This window comes from Xenopus laevis, chromosome 3L (assembly GCF_017654675.1).
Source record: "Xenopus laevis strain J_2021 chromosome 3L, Xenopus_laevis_v10.1, whole genome shotgun sequence".
Classification (NCBI taxonomy): domain Eukaryota; kingdom Metazoa; phylum Chordata; class Amphibia; order Anura; family Pipidae; genus Xenopus; species Xenopus laevis.
The window spans coordinates 94,702,258-94,719,858 of NC_054375.1; the positions used below are offsets into that span (position 1 = coordinate 94,702,258).

At 37.7% G+C, this 17,601-nt stretch overlaps 1 protein-coding gene across 1 annotated transcript; it reads left to right on the forward strand.

Annotated features, from left to right (window-relative positions):
• The first annotated feature begins 2,714 nt into the window (after positions 1-2,714).
• LOC108710280 (paired box protein Pax-4) lies at positions 2,715-16,949 on the forward strand. Its single transcript, XM_041585576.1, is given in 7 exon segments — positions 2,715-2,888; positions 4,149-4,364; positions 5,898-5,976; positions 6,794-6,940; positions 7,741-7,823; positions 15,217-15,286; positions 16,924-16,949. Coding segments are annotated over 7 exon segments (795 nt in total).
• Positions 16,950-17,601: the final 652 nt, after the last annotated feature.

Consider the following 17,601-nt stretch of genomic DNA (forward strand, 5'->3'; position numbering starts at 1 on the left):
TTATCTTTTGGATCAGCACCCAGGGGTGCTGCTCCAATGCTGAGAAACTCGCCTTCGGCGGCAGCGCCCCACTAGTTGCAAAAAATGCCACTCCTAGTAACTTTAAGAGCCGAATTTCCGATTTTTGTGCAATGATACTCTCTGTGCTAGTGTCCTGGCACCCCTGGACCCTTCTCCTTTGTGGACCCCCCCTCGACCCCTTCCGGTGCAAAAATGGGAGTGCACGGGACAGGGGGGCTACAGCAAGTGGTCTCAGGATGCGGAGGGGCCAGAATAGCCTCTGCTTACATTTTTGATACAGTATTTTAGTTACAGGGTAGCTCTTGATGTTACTTGTTAACATGGCATGCTTAAGCTACAAAATAATAACCTGGGGCATAAACTGCACTCTTTATTTTGTTGTTATCATGAGCATGAGTTTGTTGGGCTTCCTCAATAAGAATAAGTTTGAAGATCCAGATTTTATCTGTAAGTTAAAAGTTTTATTTTGCTTGCTTGCTCCCCTTGAAGTTTGTATCTGAAAACTGTTACTTTAGTACAAAAGGAATGCACAAGGCAAAAACGGCACTGTGTGATCTCAAATATATTCTCTTATATATAATCTATCTTTTTACTTAACTTATAAAAGGTCTTTTCAGTGAAGTGATTTTATTTCTGAAATATTCTTGAAGGACTTCTGTAAACATAATTTTACTTATTTATTTACTTTCTTTTTGAAAGTTGTTTCTATATGAGTCTTCATTTAAAAAAAGCAAAACCTTGGAATAATTTATCTGACAGGAACTGTGTTCATATGAGTAGATGCTAAGGCCACAGAGAATTTACTGCTTTGACAATAAAGCCTTCACAGAAACTCACCAATCAGGATGAAGTTTCACAACTATGGTTATACACTCCAAAAAAGAGAATCAGTCATAGAAATATTAATGGCAGAACATTCAGTTCAGTGTTATCTGTCCATATATTACATTCACAGTTAAACCTCTATTTTTTATTTTACTTTGACACCCCATTCTGTTTTTTTGCAGTGGCAAGGACTTTTTTTTTAAATGTAATTGATAGCACACAGATAGGGAGAACAAGGATGCTTAAATACAGTAACTTGTTTTGGCATCAATATCAGGGAAATCCAGGCTAATCCAGTAATATATCTGATAGAGACAACTGCACTCTTGCTAACAACTGAAATAACTTTCTTAGTCAAAATAGGCCCTGGGGAACAACAATTGCAGATTCTTTATTTCATCTAAAGTGAATTTCAACTTCAAAAAGTACACTGTATATATTTAAATTGAAGCTCAATGAATAAAATAACAAGTTAATATTAAAAACAAATTACTTTCAATGGGAGCTAGGAAAGCATTAGACTTGTATATTTCCTTAATTAATACATAATAACATAGTATGGTTTAGCAATTGATGTTCTAAGGCTATGTGCAACTGATCTTTTGATTTTGATTATTTGCCTATTTTCTATTCTATCTCTCTCTCTATGTCTTGCTGTATTCGGTGACACGTCGCAACCTGAAAATAATTTAGAAGTGTGATAATACCAACTAAGGGGTTATAAACATTGTATGGCTACTATTAGTGCTAAAGAACAGTACTGGTTCTGACGTTGCCCAAGGCATGCCTCTATCCCTGCAACTGGCTGCTAATCAACTCTGTGTGGGCATGTGCACTAAATCCTGCACTTTGAAACAGACCAAAAGTAGGGCAAGACAGCCAGAAGAGGTACATGCTCAGCATCTCATCCACCATTGCACCCTAGGCAAATTCCTTTTGTGCCTACCCCTAGTTCCAGCCCTGATGAATAAACCTTTTTAAAGGCAACATCTTTAGCAAATACATTGCTTAATTTACTCTTTTACATGTAAATCAACATGATGGCTTACCACAAACATTGGGGGATTGGGGTTTGATTTACAAGAAGGGCTACGACACCTCTTGCCTTTTGATTGCCTCAGTGATTTTATGAAGAGTCATAGCTATCAATGCCCTTTTTTGTCTGTGATCATTTCTAGTTCAAAAGGGTAGATAATATGCCTATGGTAGTCACTGGTGGTGATGAAAACTGGGGACCACTAGGGAAGTTACATTTAAACATTCTCAAGAGGTCCCTGCTTGTCACCCTGAACATGGAACCTGTTTAGAGAAGCGAGTTTGAAAGTAAATTCATCTAAAGTGGGAAGAAGCACTTTATTTAAGAAAAGAGGCTAGCTAAGCTGAGGCTTGTATCTACTAGAAAATCAATGCCAGCCATTTGCAAATCTGTATAGGCACCCGAGAAATGTGCCTAGGGCATCAGTGCTAGGGTGGTGGTCCCTGTGTGCCTGTATAGAAACAAGATGCTTTAAAAAAAAATATCTTACAGCCCGACATGAGAAAATGTGGCTAATTTCAACAGCAGAACTGAGGGTAAACGGGATACCTATCTCTGGCCATTGAATAAGATTATAGTAGATCATTTTTTGCCAATATAATAATTCCAAGACACTTGTACCTTATATCTACACAATGTATCCTAGATATTGGATGAAAACAGGAAATATTAAATTCAGAATGGAAAATAGCCCTTACAGTAATACAGGGAAATGGGACATTTACTACGCTACTGATTAATGTCAACATTTACTGCTCTTGTGGTACAGAATTAGAGGGAAAGTTTGTGAGACAGACAACAGATATCAAGTTAATATGAACATGTTGGAAATATGTTGATTAATAGACACAATAACGAGCATGTCTTTTTCTAAGGTGTTACCAGTGTCAATCAACTGGGAGGGGTGTTTGTAAATGGTCGTCCGCTTCCCACGTGTAAGCGTAAGAAGATAATAGAACTGGCATCTAGTGGTGTTCGGGCATGTGAGATTTCCAGGATGTTACAGGTGAGCTGGTTACACCAATATTAATGGCACCTTTGATATACTTGCATTTCTACTGCTATTTTTGTAAATTTTGTCTATAAGTCTTTAGACTTTAAGGCAGGGGTCCCCAACTTTTTTTTACCAGTGAGCCACATTCAAATGTAAAAACAGTTGGGGAGCAACACAAACATGAAAAAGTCCCATGGGATGCCAAATAAGGGCTGTGATTGGCTATTTGGTAGCCCCTATGAGGACTGGCAGCCTACTTGGCTCTACTTGGCACTATACTTAGTTTTTATTCAATTAAAACTTGCTTTCAAGCTTGGGATTCAAAAATAAGCACCTGCTTTGAGGACCCTGAGAGCAACATCCAAGGGGTTGGAGAGCAACATGTTGCTCATGAGCTACTGGTTGGGGATCACTGCTTTAAGGTATAGTTCACCTAGATAACTCACCAAGATAACTTTTAGTAGGTTTTAAAATGTCCTGTTCTTATTAACCTTTCAAATGGACTTCATTGGTTATCATTTCTGAAATATTGCCTTCTTCTGCCTTTTTCCACCTTTCACTGACCTTAACTGCCATAAAACGATTGCTCTGTGTAGTTACAGTTATATTGTTTGCTACTTTTTATTACTTATTTTCTATACAGGTCCTCTCCTACTAATTATCCAGTCTCTCATTCAAATCACTGCCTGGTTGCTAGAGTAAATTTGACCCTAGCAATTCCAAATTGCAGAAATAATCAACTAAAAAGCTAAATAATTCAAAAACCACATAAAAAATATGATTAACTGCAAATAGTCTTAGAATATCACTGTCTACAGTGCTTAAGTCCCAGAATAGGTTGGAATAGCGCTGGTGGAGGGGGTCATTTTTTCAAAGATTTTTTCCCCCCTTTTGTTTAGTGATTCCCTCTAATTATAAGTGACCTTGCAGTGACATTTCTTTGAGGACTTATTAAAATGTTAACACATGTATGAACACACATGCAGAGAAATTCAAATAATGGCGATAATCACATGTCAAACTGACAATTTGGAGAAAATAATTCTCTTAGGTTAACTCAGTTTAGAAAATTAATCCCAAATACCAGACACTGTAAAAGTGAATGAATGGATGCAGTGATAGGGCCATACTGAAGTATAACAAAGTATTCTTGTTATTAAGTGATTTCATTAATAAACGATTTGTTGGAGAGGGAGCAAGGGGGCTGTGCAAGTTTAGAAGATAAAAATACCAGTAGGGGGTTTTGGCATTATTTCTTTTAATGTTCTGCAGGTATCCAATGGATGTGTCAGCAAAATTCTGGGTCGTTATTACCAAACTGGCTTTGTGGAACCAAAGGCAATTGGTGGAAGCAAACCCCGACTGGCCACCCCAAAGGTAGTAATGAAAATCGCTCAGCTGAAGTGGGAGTATCCGTCGCTGTTTGCTTGGGAGATCAGGGAAAAGCTCCTGTCCGAAGAGATTTGCCCTGAAGATAAAATTCCAAGTGTGAGTTGACTTTTATAGAAAACTCTCAGATACAGTTTAATTTGTTTTACCTCTGTATTAAAAGATAGTGGTTAACTTGGGATCATTGTTTTTTTCAACATTTTTAACCTGAACTGATTTAAATATTAAGGTGCAGATTTATCAAATGTGAGATTAGAGCTCAGCACTGAAAAACTCACCAATTCTCCATGCATATTGGATTTTTAGAAGTGTATTTATCAAACATTGAACTCTTTCACCCATTGATAAATACAGTTCTTAAAATTCCATAGGAATTAATAGAAAATGAAGTTTTTCTGGGGTGAGCTCTGATTTCACACTTTGATAAATCTGTCCCTATGTATTTATATGTAGATATGTAGCCTTCTTTTATTGCAAAATGTCACTGGAATCAACTGGATTCAATGTGAAGAAGGAAAAATTATATTGCAGTTAAGGCATATACATTGCTCTACATTTTTATAGAACTCCTTTCTACTATGTTACAAGTGTTCTTTATAGAAATAAAAGGGTCCCATGTTGCCAATTAAATGGAAAATAAAAGTACACAAATATGTACAATGTAACCTTCAATACATCAATAGTAAGATGAACTTCATAAAATCAGGGGCATTGCTTTGGGGACCCATGCACCCCTGAAAAATTTTTTGTCAGGCCCCTCTTTGGCAGTAAATAGCTGGTAAAAATGCCCTGGTGTAAAATCACAGGACACGTGCGAGTCTCACTTAAAATTGCCGGTCATCAGGACCCCCCTTTTGAAACCCCTATTTTCTTGGGATCCCACCATGGTTGCATGGTCTGCCCCTCAAAACACTACTAAAAACACAATGTCTAACAGAACAGGAAATGGTATTTTTTGTCTTTAAATATTCTGTAAAAAAATTCCCATTTTGTCTTTATGCATAATGAGATTATTTATGTACATATAACATTTACCCATGATTGAATGCTTGGACAGCAAGTATCATATTGCAGCAGCAATGTCTTCATTGTTTCATCACAATTGCCAGTTGGAGACAAAACTAGTTGTCTCTGGCCAGAGAAATATTTTAGGCAGCATGTTTGCAAGAAATATTGTAAATGAAAATGCAAGGGTTTTTTAATACTAACAATTTAATATGACAAGGGACTATAATAAGGGACAATAGGAGCAGCATAGCCAGGTAAATTGTTACATAAGACACACAAGAATAAATAGGACAGTACTATCAATTGGCAAGAAGCATTTATGAGAAAAACAATATCAGCCTATCCTTTATAGGTACAATGAAATTGAAATGAACTATTAATAACTAATCTACAGCTTACCATAAATAATCTTCTGCTGCAGAGAATTACAATTCTAAATTGATCTTGGTGAAAACTATGATGCAGAAAAAGCTGTGGGGGTCAAACTGAAACTGGCATGACTGCAGATGAATGTTACCAGTTTCATGCATTTGCCCAAGTTCATGCTTAGTTTTCATCATCTTGAAACACTGTATTTGAAGATCAATAAACTTTGTAATAAAAACATTGGGTGTGTTTTCTTAGGTGTCATCTATCAATCGTGTCCTGAGGTCTCTACCAATGGATCTTCATTTTCCAAACACACCTGAGCAATCAAACCCAGGTATGCGGATTGGGTTTTTTTTGTTTGGTTTTTATATTTCTCTGTTTTAGGCTAATGACGTGTGGAGTTTTGACAGTGCTTTCCAGGACAGCCCCATTAGAGGAAATACCCTTTAAATTGGTTTAAACCCAAATATAACATTTTGCATAATAAAGGAAACTTAACTCAATGCTTCTTTCCAATATACATCAATTGTCAAAAATTGTCAACGACTTTTAAGTTGTTTGTGAATTGCAAAATCCCAAGCCTGTGCAAGGGATCCCAAAGAATTAGAAGTAAGATGGAAGAATGGTGCTTTCTTAGAAAGACCCCCCCCCCACAATGGGGGGGATTTTTTCCAAAAAGGAGCTCCTGTTCAATGAACTATTGAACTCACCCTGCAGTTAATTAGCTTGTGCTAAATTAATATTGTCATTAATTGGTATAGCTCTGTCATTAATTGATATTATAAACATCTCTGTCCCCTTTCCATAGCTTCTATTTCTCTATTGCAATAATTAGCTCCCCTCGGCCAGTAGGGGAAATAACTATTTCAATAGGACAACAGAAGCTATAGAAATCTGGAAGTGAATAAAGTTTTTCTGCACAAATGGAATCTGACCTCTGAGCTATTTTATGATGTTATGGTCTTTCCGTGGTAAATGAAATGCACAATATTTTCTTTTTCTTTGCCATGGAGTAGGCATACTTTTAAAAATGTAAAATGTCTGTAAAAAAATTGACAGTGTATCAGTCAGCAAGCATTGATGTCTTCCTATAAATACTCCTTGTATATATTTACAGTTAAGCCTTTTTTTGTTATATATATTCATTGCAGGTACTTTGGATTCGTCAGATCTACATATTGCAAGCAGTAATTTAAACATACCACCAAAATTAGGAAAAGTAGATGTCTCCCCTCCAAACTGCCAGCAACGCAACAGAACTGTATTCTCTACAGCTCAATCAGAGATCTTGGAGAAAGGTGCAAGATTCTGTCTCATTCTATGTTTTCATGGCATGTGCTAGACACTTTAAGACATGATTTGCTTATTGGTTAACAGGGCCCTCCAGTGAAAAGTTAGAGCAAAATCTTTTACTAAATATCAAAAAGGACATAATTCGATGCGTTTGGCCACAAGGTTGTTGTCAGAGGCACTTGCACAAAAAATGCAAATGTTTTCAAACAAATGTTTCAAACCTCTTTCACTGGAGTGACCTGTTCCTTTTATTTGTTGACAATATGATTATGGGGACTAGCCCCCTTTACAGAAAGCACCCAGTTGTTAAAATATTTTGATGGCGTGCCAAGCGTCCATTATTATTTTATAGCTACACTTTCAACACCAATTTGGACATCAGGCAAATGTCACGATCAGATATTCAAGAAGGAACTGCACCCACAAACAATTATGGGTAAAAACACTGCATTTCGGTTAAATTGTGAAACCACTCTTTGCTTAAGACAAATGTATTAATTTAAATCAAATATTTTCAGTTGACTTGAAATGTTGTTTTAAAATGGGTAAGCATAATATTGGTATGTCTAGTATAAGTAATTCTAGAGCAACTGGACTTTCTGAGTAATCGTTGCAGATGTTTCACTACTCATCACCAGTCAACTGACCTGAAGAAGCTGCTCGGATGAGTAGTGAAACGTCTTCAATGATTACATAGAAAGTCCAGTTGCTCTAGAATTACTTATACTAGATACGTGATATTACTGTTCAATGGATATGAAAGTAAGACACTTTTCCTTTGGTTTATTTCTTAACTGTATTGCAGAATTCATGCAAGTTCAGTATCCAGATATTGCCAGAAGGGAGAAACTGGCAGCAGACACAGCTCTTTCTGAGATCACCATAAGAGTGAGTATTTCGAACCTCTGAATGAGAGGTATAAATTAAGGTAAGAGTTGTAATGTGTATGCAATGTAATTATCATTAATAAGGAAGACTTTGGTAAGAATGAGACGGCTTCATTAGTAATTACAAAGTCCCCATTATAGTACTGCTAAAGTAGTACTTTATTGTATAACAGGGTCAGACTGCCCCAAAAATCCTGGGGAAAAATCGTGGTGGACCTGAATCCTGGTGGTCATCTTTAATTATTTTTGCGGGCATTTCAGCTAAGCAGAGGGAGGCAGAATAAGACAAGCAGCATGGGAGCACTGAGAGAGAATAAAATTTGGTGGTATTCTGCTTGTGTGATTGTGGATGAGATAATGCTTTCAACATATCCATGTTCTTCAGTGATTTTTCTAGGATATGTGTGGTTAATGTATTGTCCATTATCCATTGTTTGCCATCTGTGATCAATGTGCTAATAATTCCTTTCTGTGGTTATCTTAGTGGCGTGTTTGTGGTTAATGTGCTAATTGTCCATTTCTGCCGTGGTTGTTATAGTGTGTCTGGGGTTAATATGCTCATTGTCCATTTTCTGCAGTGATTCTATTACAATATCTAAATAATTATGGATAAATCTCTACTTTTGCCTTATACCCCATATTGAGCCTTTGTGATGGACCTGTAAGGGAGACAAACATGGCGCCAAGTTACGCAAAGATGGAACCTGTACTTATTGCCTGGTTAAGGAAATGTACTTTTTGTACACACCTTGAATGTTTTCTTATTTATCAAAAAACTTGAATGTAAAAATTCAAATCAGTGTTACTGGGGTGAAAAACCAGAATACTTGAATTTATCGAGTTTTCCAGTGAAACCCACAGAAATAAATGAACATCATTAAGGCTACAAACATCTTCAAATGGTTCAAGGGACCTCTGCCATTGACTTCTACATGACCTCGACAGGTTTTAGCTGGAGTATTTTCGGATTCAAGCTATCACTCAAATTTGTTTGTGAAGATTCTCATTCATCCAGGTCATGGTATATCTGTAGAGATAAGTCAAATCAAAAATTCAAGTTTTTTTAAAACTCAAAAGTAGTTTACTGAAAACTACCGTCAAAAACTCGAATTTTCAGGAAAAACACAACTCGACCTTTGATAAATAACCCCCTATATGTGGAGCTAACTTGTGAGGCTGGGCATTAGCATGTCCCCATCCAGCACTGGTTCCATGACAATCTAAAAAGAAAGGTACCGTAACTCAAACTCAAATTAAATGTCCCACAACATTTCAGAAGTAAGCACCTTTGTCAGGTGATAATCCACACGAAACTCACCTGTATTAAATGTGCATCAAATCCCACCTCCTGATGAATAACCATCACAGAATTAATTAATTCGTAAGAGTCTACATATGAAATATGTTTGGGAGATGCAGATAACTGATCTATGACTGGGACAATCTAGGACAGCAATTAACTAATAGAACTAATAGAGAGCCTCTGGCACACACAAGGGCAAATTCACTAAAGCGCGAAGCACCTAACGCTAGCGTAAATTTGCCAGCGTGACGTCATTTCGTTACTTCGCCCGATTTACTAACTGGCGCTGGCTTAAATTCACTAGCGAAGTGGACCTACTCTAGCAAGGCGAAGTTGTGCTATGGCGAAGTGACGTAACTACGCTAATTCACTAACTTGCGCATTTTACTGAACGTTACCTCTTGCGCCATACTTGCCGTCGCCACCTCAGACCAGGCGAAGTGCAAATTTTTTCTAAGTCCCAAAAAAACGCTGGAGTCTTTTCCTTTTTTTAAGGGTGATAGGCTGAAAAAGATCGTAAATTTTTTTCAGGGTACCCTCCTTCCCCCCTACATTTCCTACATATGGCACCTAAACTATACAGTGGGCACATGTATAGGGCAAAATAACAACTATTTTATTTTATGAGGCTTGTGTAGTGTAATGTATTTGCTGCTACATGTATGTTCATTGTACTTTAACTTGGCGCCGTATGAAAATTAGGCATCGCTAGCGTAACTTCGCTTTGCTTGACGAATTAACGCTAGTGCAACTTCGCTACCATTCCCCTCCCTGAGCACAACTTCGTATTTTAGTGAATTTGTGTAGCGCTGGCGAAAGTACGCCTGCCGAAGTGTGGTTAAGCTGGCGCAACTTCGGATCTTAGTGAATTTGCCCCACAAATTTTACTAGGTTTTTGAGGTATTAAAATTTTTTTAGTGCAAAGTTCAGTGTAATTTGCTGTTTGTACTTTTTTTATTCAGAGTTTTTAGCAAATCTCATGAAATTTGCAGTTTTTTAGTTTGTGAGTTTGGCTGCGGTTTCAAAAACCATGAAAACGAGACTGTTGATAAATAGGCCCCCACGAGTTTAAGTGATTCATTATAATACTACAGGTATGGGACCTGTTATCCAGAATGCTCGGGACTTGAGGTATTCCAGATAACAGATCTCTGTAATTTGGATCTTCATACCTTAAGTCTACTAGAAGTCATGTAAACATTAAATAAAATTGGCTGGTTTAGCTTCCAGTTTGGTTTAATTATATATTAGCTTGGATTAAATACAAGCTGCTGTTTTATTATTAAAGAGAAAAAAGAAATTTTTCAAAATTTAGACTATTTGGATAAAATGGAGTCTATGGGAGACGGCCTTTCAGTCATTCAGAGTTTTCTGGACAACGGGTTTCCGGATCTTACTGTAAGGGACTAGCCTGGTGGTCTAGTGGGGGTGCGACGTGGACGCCTGCCTGTCTTTTGTAGGTTTGCGCCGCTCAGCTATTTTCGGCTTTATTCGGAAGCGCCGAATCTGACGTCATCAGTTGGCGAAAAGATTGAATATTTAAAGGGCTCTTTACCTAAGGTTTGTTGCCCAGCGTAAGGTCTAATTCGTTCCTGGGTGTGATTTTAAAGTTTTACTAATCTGTTCTTGACCTTGCTTGTCCCTGACCTTGTCTAGTCCGCTGCCTGTCCTGACCATTGCTTGTGTATTGACTACGCTTTGGATCCTGCTTTGTACTGCGAAATTGGTGTGTTGAGACTCGGCCCATGACCTCGACTATTCTCTTGTTTCCTGAATCTGTACTGCTGCTCCTGATTTGTATTGACCAGGCCTGCTTCCCAGCCACCCTTCTTGTTCTCTGTTCCAGTTACAACTTTGGTTCTCTTGCCTGCCTAGATCTCCCTGGTCCTCTCATGCTAAGACCTGGAGGGCGGAGGGCTTCTCCCAAAGCCAAAGGTGGTTGTTATAGGCGACACTTACCCATTCAAAGCATTGCATCCAAAATTACAATTGTAATGTACAGTACATACATTACAGTGTTTGTCATTTCTATAAGTATCCTTTTGTTTTTAAACTTGCAAACACTGCTTCATAATTCAGTTATTAACCAATGAATATGACTTTCTTTCAGTTAGGTGCTTAGATGCTGCAGGCCCCCAGAAAGTCACTTCTTGTGCAATCCTTCAACCGTATGTCAGTCACTCTCTCGCTGGTTCATGGCCAGTATAGCAGATTTAGGTCTCAGCCAGCTTTGCTGGAAAAACATTTGCAGACAGATTCACAAACAAGTGTTTCAGATGACTCTTACTCGTCTGTCCTGAAAGGAGGACATTGAATGTAATTGTGGTAATGATTCACTCATAAATTCATCTTTATGCAAAAGCTCTGTAAAGAAACACAGATATTAGTTACACTCTATTAAGGATGCATGGTTTTAGATTCATAAATATTCATGCCAACTTCTAGAGTGACAATGCCCTAAAAGGAATACTGAAATTAAGTTTAGTAAAATTGCTGTTTTGCTTCAATGTTTAGTTTAGCCTCTGAGATACAATTCTTAGCAGTGATAAATTGTACTGGATAAGAACTCAAAATGGAACTTTTATGCCCCAGCATCCAACATATTAAAACAGTTTACATAAAAATATTACCCAATCCTCCTTTTAGCTATGAAGAACATTTTTGGAGAATATGTGCTGTAACTTATACGCAAATGACAAATGACAAATTATGTTTCCAAAGTAAAGGATCTTTAGGAATTTGCTAGTATTAAAATATAACTCCAACACTGAGTGATCTATTTGTACAGAATGTTTTTTACATTTAATGAAGAGGATCCTGATATAGGAGCAGCAACTTCATACCTCCCAAAAAATAGAAAGAGGGCCAAAACGGGACAGTTGGGAGGTATGCTACTTGTATAAAATGACCATTGGTCATGACCTTCATCATCCTGGTGGAGTGGCAGGCTAGAAAAACAACAGACCAGAGACCACCTATACAGTATATGTAATATGGCCTTCTTTCATGCAGGAAACACATAAATGCTTTGTAAATTAAGACACAGTACCACCTCCAATAGAACAACTGCAAACGCTCTATAGCGGATTCTGAATAGCACATTATTCATCACCATGGCATAAAGTTCACCCCTTGTATCTTATACCCCTTGTCATCTTCCATTTTAATTAACAAACCACTAGAGTAAATAGGCCCTAGCAACCAGACAGCATTTTAAATTAGAACTGCAGAATAATTCAAAAATCCCCGAAAAAATGTATACAATAAAAAAAAGGCTAACCTGCAAACTGCATTAGAATACTAAAGGGTTGAAGAGTTAGTGTGCTTGGGAAATTGCATTGCATGGCAAAGTGGCAGCATAGCAGGTTGCAAAGAAAGTACACTGAGACCGGCAGCCAACCTTCTCTTCTCCAGCAGTGCCGTTTAACGGTTTACATGTAGTGGGACAAGAAAGCCTGTGGAGCTCTTGAGTAGACTTGAGCCAGAAAAATCCCTTGTAGGTCTACATCCTGGAAACAAGTCTACAATAATTACTTTTATATCTTTTAAAAAAAGAGTTTGATAAGGGGATCTGTAATGTGCATTGGCTGGAAATGGTAGCCAGTGAGTGTAAATTAAAACTTAATATCAGCAGGCCCCATAAAATTGCATATTCCAGTAATTGTTATGTACAAGGGAATTTAAGTGTACTATATAGAAGCCACAAAGAGGAGACGTCAAATGTAATTCTGCAAGCCAAGAGACCATTGAGACAAGCTGATGGTTCCCCATATTAAAACCATGCTAAAAGAAATGTAGGACATACAGTACTTGCTCTTGGGAGGCTTTAACTGGAAATGGGAAAACCAACACTGCCTGGGTCTAATATACTAGAAAAGAATTACAACCTGGGGCTTATAAACTTAAATTATCCCCAGATCGGGATAATACTGAGTAATCTATTATATTTTTAGTTCTAGTGAACTAGTGCTTTTGACAAATAGCTCTGAAGGGTACTGTTTAAAGAGGTGAGGCACATACATCTAATAATGTATACTGTTCTGTCTATTAGTTGTCTATTGAATATAATATCCTCCATTAATTACATCTGTGGACCACTTTGTGCAGCCACAAAACTGTTGTGGAGGAATTGCACCAGTACAGTTCCAGCATCCAGGCTCTATTCATATTACTGTGCAGGTAGCCAGCTTTAGTCAAATACATCTGTGTAAGTAATATGAGTTCTATAGATGAGTTGTAACCAGGCTTAGGTACTTATATAATTAGGATAGTGTGCATTTAAATGTCCACATGCAGTGCTGCCTGGACTACTGGAGATCAGATTTACAGAAGGACCAGTTCAGTCCACCCCCACTTCTTTTTATATAAGGTTCTATTCAGCTTTGGAAAAAAAAAATAGATAAAATAAAGATATGTTTGTCTTGCAAAAACAGCAGGCACTCAAGGACAGCCCCATAAAGCCACTCCAAAAGCTCCCCCTCAGCATGGGCCCTTGGGTGCCTTTAAAGTAAAAATGTGGCAAACAATCAGTATTCAATAATATGGAAACAATTGTGTGCCAGTTTTAAGTTTTAACTTTTTAAGCATCAAGCCCAATTTATCTGATCTGCATTTACGCTCAAAGTTACACTCTCCTCTGGTGTCAAAAATGTTTACTTAAAGGCATACTATAATCATAATAGAGCAAGGGTATATGTGGGAATGTGTGACTATGGTTTTTTTTATCATAAATTGCCTCACCCGTGGGTGCAGTCATGGCAGATGTGTACAAGTGGAGGTATAGGTTCTTGGCTGATAATTATCTTTACTATATGCTCCATTATTCTATATAAATAGGATTAATATGAGAAAATTATTTTTTCTTTATTTTTCCATTTTCCCTGGCACCAAGACACCATGTGTGCCTTTGCCTTTAAAACTGCCACACACTGGCTGATTTACTTAGCAGGTTCAGCCATTTTTCATACAAATTGGCACAATATGTTGATCAGGATAAGAGGTTCTAATCAACAAGGTGAAATATCTATTTCGCCTATGTTGGCACTGGCCTGTATATTTGCCATACAGCTTGCCAGTGTCCCTGATACTGTCATTCTGTCATGCTGACCACTGAACAAGCAGTACATTAAAGGAGACATATTGTGTAAAAAATAAGAATGTACCAGTGCATTAAACACATTTAGATAAAGAAGAATTGTGCTTAAAAAAGTAGTGTTTCAGGCTGATTTATTGAATATTTCTGCAAAAACCCTAATAATCCCTCCCTTCTCTTCCACTTCCTGCTCCCTGAATTCCCAGGCTGTGCAGGGGAGCCGTTGGCTCTCAGCTCATTGCACGGCAGGACAGGAACCGATCAGCAACTAGCAGGACCTGATAGGGAACTGAAACTTGCAGGGCTGTGATTGGCTGTCCCCCTCCTACTGTGCTTCTGGCAGGGACCATTAGGACACGCCCACCCCTCATTTGAAACACAGACAGGGACCAGAGAACATCTATAGGGAGCTCCAATAAAGGGGCTATTTTTAAAGATAATAGTTTTTAGCACCATGTATTACAAAATGAGGGTTTTTTCATTTATCCTATATGTCTCCTTTAGGAATGTAGTCTATTACATTTCCAGATCTGCCCCTACTTATATAACCCGCCTTCTGCTACACCAAGCAGTCTGTATATAGACACTCACAGCATCTGAAGCCAGGACAAAGAAACATTCAGTTTTATTAAGGTGGAGCCCTATAAAAGAATAGGGAAACAAACTACTACTGCCACTGTCAAGCATACTGTCATGTTTACCAGCCGAACTGTTCAACAGATCTTAATTCTGCAACAACTAGGAGAGACCACTAGGATATCCTCAGGTACTGTTGTAGGCCAGGATGAAGCTGCAATAATAATTTTATGTTAATGTTAATCTATCCACCATTGTTACTCAGATTTCTAATGAATCTATTTGCACACTGGTTATTTACATTGTTATACTTTTTATTTAACAGCCTGGGCAGCACAAATGTCTGTAAAATGTCTTTTGCACTCAAGAATTCTGCACATGGTACATCAATAAATAATATGACCTTTTTTAAAATTCTGCTAGATTTGGTTTTCAAACAGAAGAGCAAAATGGAGGCGTGAAGAGAAACTGAAGAAAGACATGAAGATTTCAGGTGACATACATTTGGGGTTTCTTTCACAATAGAGTCATACACTAAAAGCAGATGCTCCTTGAAGTACTGACTGTTAATGTAAGATGAGTAAATGTCGATGTTACGTATAAAACTGATCATCCTGTCCTGCTGGTAATTGTTCTCCCTAGTATCTGCCTGTCTATCTGTTCCTTCCTCTCAACTTGTTAGCAGTTCAGCCATGTTTTGTAAAGTAAAGTTTGTTCTACTAGCAGCTGTTGGGAACCTCTTCTGTACTACAGGGTCCAAAATATAATACCATCTTTGGCAACAAATACTCCAACAGAAACAAATAGTGAGGGACTAAAGGACAACACTACACTTAAAAAGGGGGCTGTGATGCCTGAACATATAGGGATTCACTTAAGGGGGAATTGTAGCCAGCGACCGATTCGCGCACATCGCACCACTTTGCAAGGCGCAAATTCACTACCACTAAGGTAATTTACTAATATGCAAAGTTGCGCCCTGGGTGCTGAACACTGGCGACTTTTCGCTAGCGTTTCTTTGACAGTGCGAGCATTTTATATTGAAGATGAGCTAGCGTTCATTTGTGCATGGCGAAAATTCGTGCTTAGTCAATTTGCATACAGCGGGTAATTTAAAGTTGTATGGAGGTCTTTATAATAAATGTTGATGCAAATGCTGAAGTAACCACTTTTTCTTACAAATGTCCAGGGAACCTTAATAAAGACAAGAGAGTTAATATAATGCCCTAAACACAAGCTCACTGTAAAATGAATGTTCCATATGTAGTGGAGAACTCCGGTTACCCAAAAAAGTAAGTTAGGACTTTTGCAACCAATACCGCTTAAAAAAAGGAAAAGTCTCATTTTCGGCACTGAGGTGGCGAAGTCAGGTCTGGTGAAAGAGGTAATGTTCAGTAAAATCCGCACTTTAGTGAATTTGTGGAGTAACGAATGTTCGCCAGAGTGAAAAGTCGCCTGGAGATAGACTGCGAATGAATGCTAGCGACAGTCTAGTTCACTAGTGAATTGGCGCCTGCGCCTGTTAGTGAATTGGTGATGTCCCTGCAGGTGGCAACACTGGCAAAAAGTCACTAGCGTTAGCCACTTCGCCCTTTAGTGAATCTGCCCCATAGTGTGGATTGCAATAAATGTGTGCTTCAATAATAAATCTGTGTTTGTCCTTTATTCCCTTGCTATTTGTTTTCTGTTGAGAAATTTGTCTGCTAATCCTTCTGCACCACTTTCCCATTGGCAATAGTATGTGGCTCATGATAGTCAAACATGCACAATTAGACACCCAATTATGGGCCGGATTCAATTCAGTGAGAAAAAGGTTTATCACGGACGAGATTTAATTTTAGATGCAATTCAATTCAGATGGAAATTCAATTGCAATCTATGGTAAAAAAAAACTGGAAGTGAATTAGGAGAAAAAAATGTTCTCCTCGAATTGAATCTCGTCCATGATTTTTCATGTGATAACCCAGGATATCTTTAGTATACACAGTATACCTAAGGTCTGCTAAACAAATTTGTGTATAATCAAGATTTTCTTCTTTGCTCTCCCTGGAGTAAATCAAAATATACATGCTTAAAAATTATTATATATGACTTTTTACACCACTTTTTACTAATAATTTTTGTCCACAGCTTCCACAAGCTCTGAAGCGGTGTAAAAAAAGTGTCCTTTACACAAGCTTTATAAATATGCCTATTAGTATAGTATAATGTCAAATTAATAACAATAAAATACTCCTGTGGCTAAACCAACTTATTCGAAAAGACCACAAAATATAAAAACAACTGTATGGACTGTATTTCATCAAGAGTAGTGTAATTGCCTATGGTTAGACCACCCAATGGCTCCAAATGGGTACAGATCACTAATGCTCCATACTTTCCTACCACTCCCACATTGACTATGACAGTTATAAGCGGACATTGTGGACAAACCTGCACAATACTTGCTGGATATCTTTAGGTGAAATTTGCCTGTAAGGAAAAATAAAGCTTAAAAAGATTGTGTGTGACTGTGTGTGTAACTGTACATTGTCTCAGTAAATGATACAACTGCCTAAAGCTTGTGGTAATGAACCAATAATAAATACACCATGATTCTATATACATTAGAGACACTAATGTCCTAAATGTATTTACATATGTACGCACATTTATGGAATAAACCATAGTATGCCAGTTTTGGGTCAGTTTTCCAGTTATGTGATAAATGTTGCCTGTTGATATAATGAAGTTACATTTCTCCTTTTATCTAAAGAGTTATCATATATCTTCTGTTGCCTTAGACAAATGTCAATTAACTACAGAAAC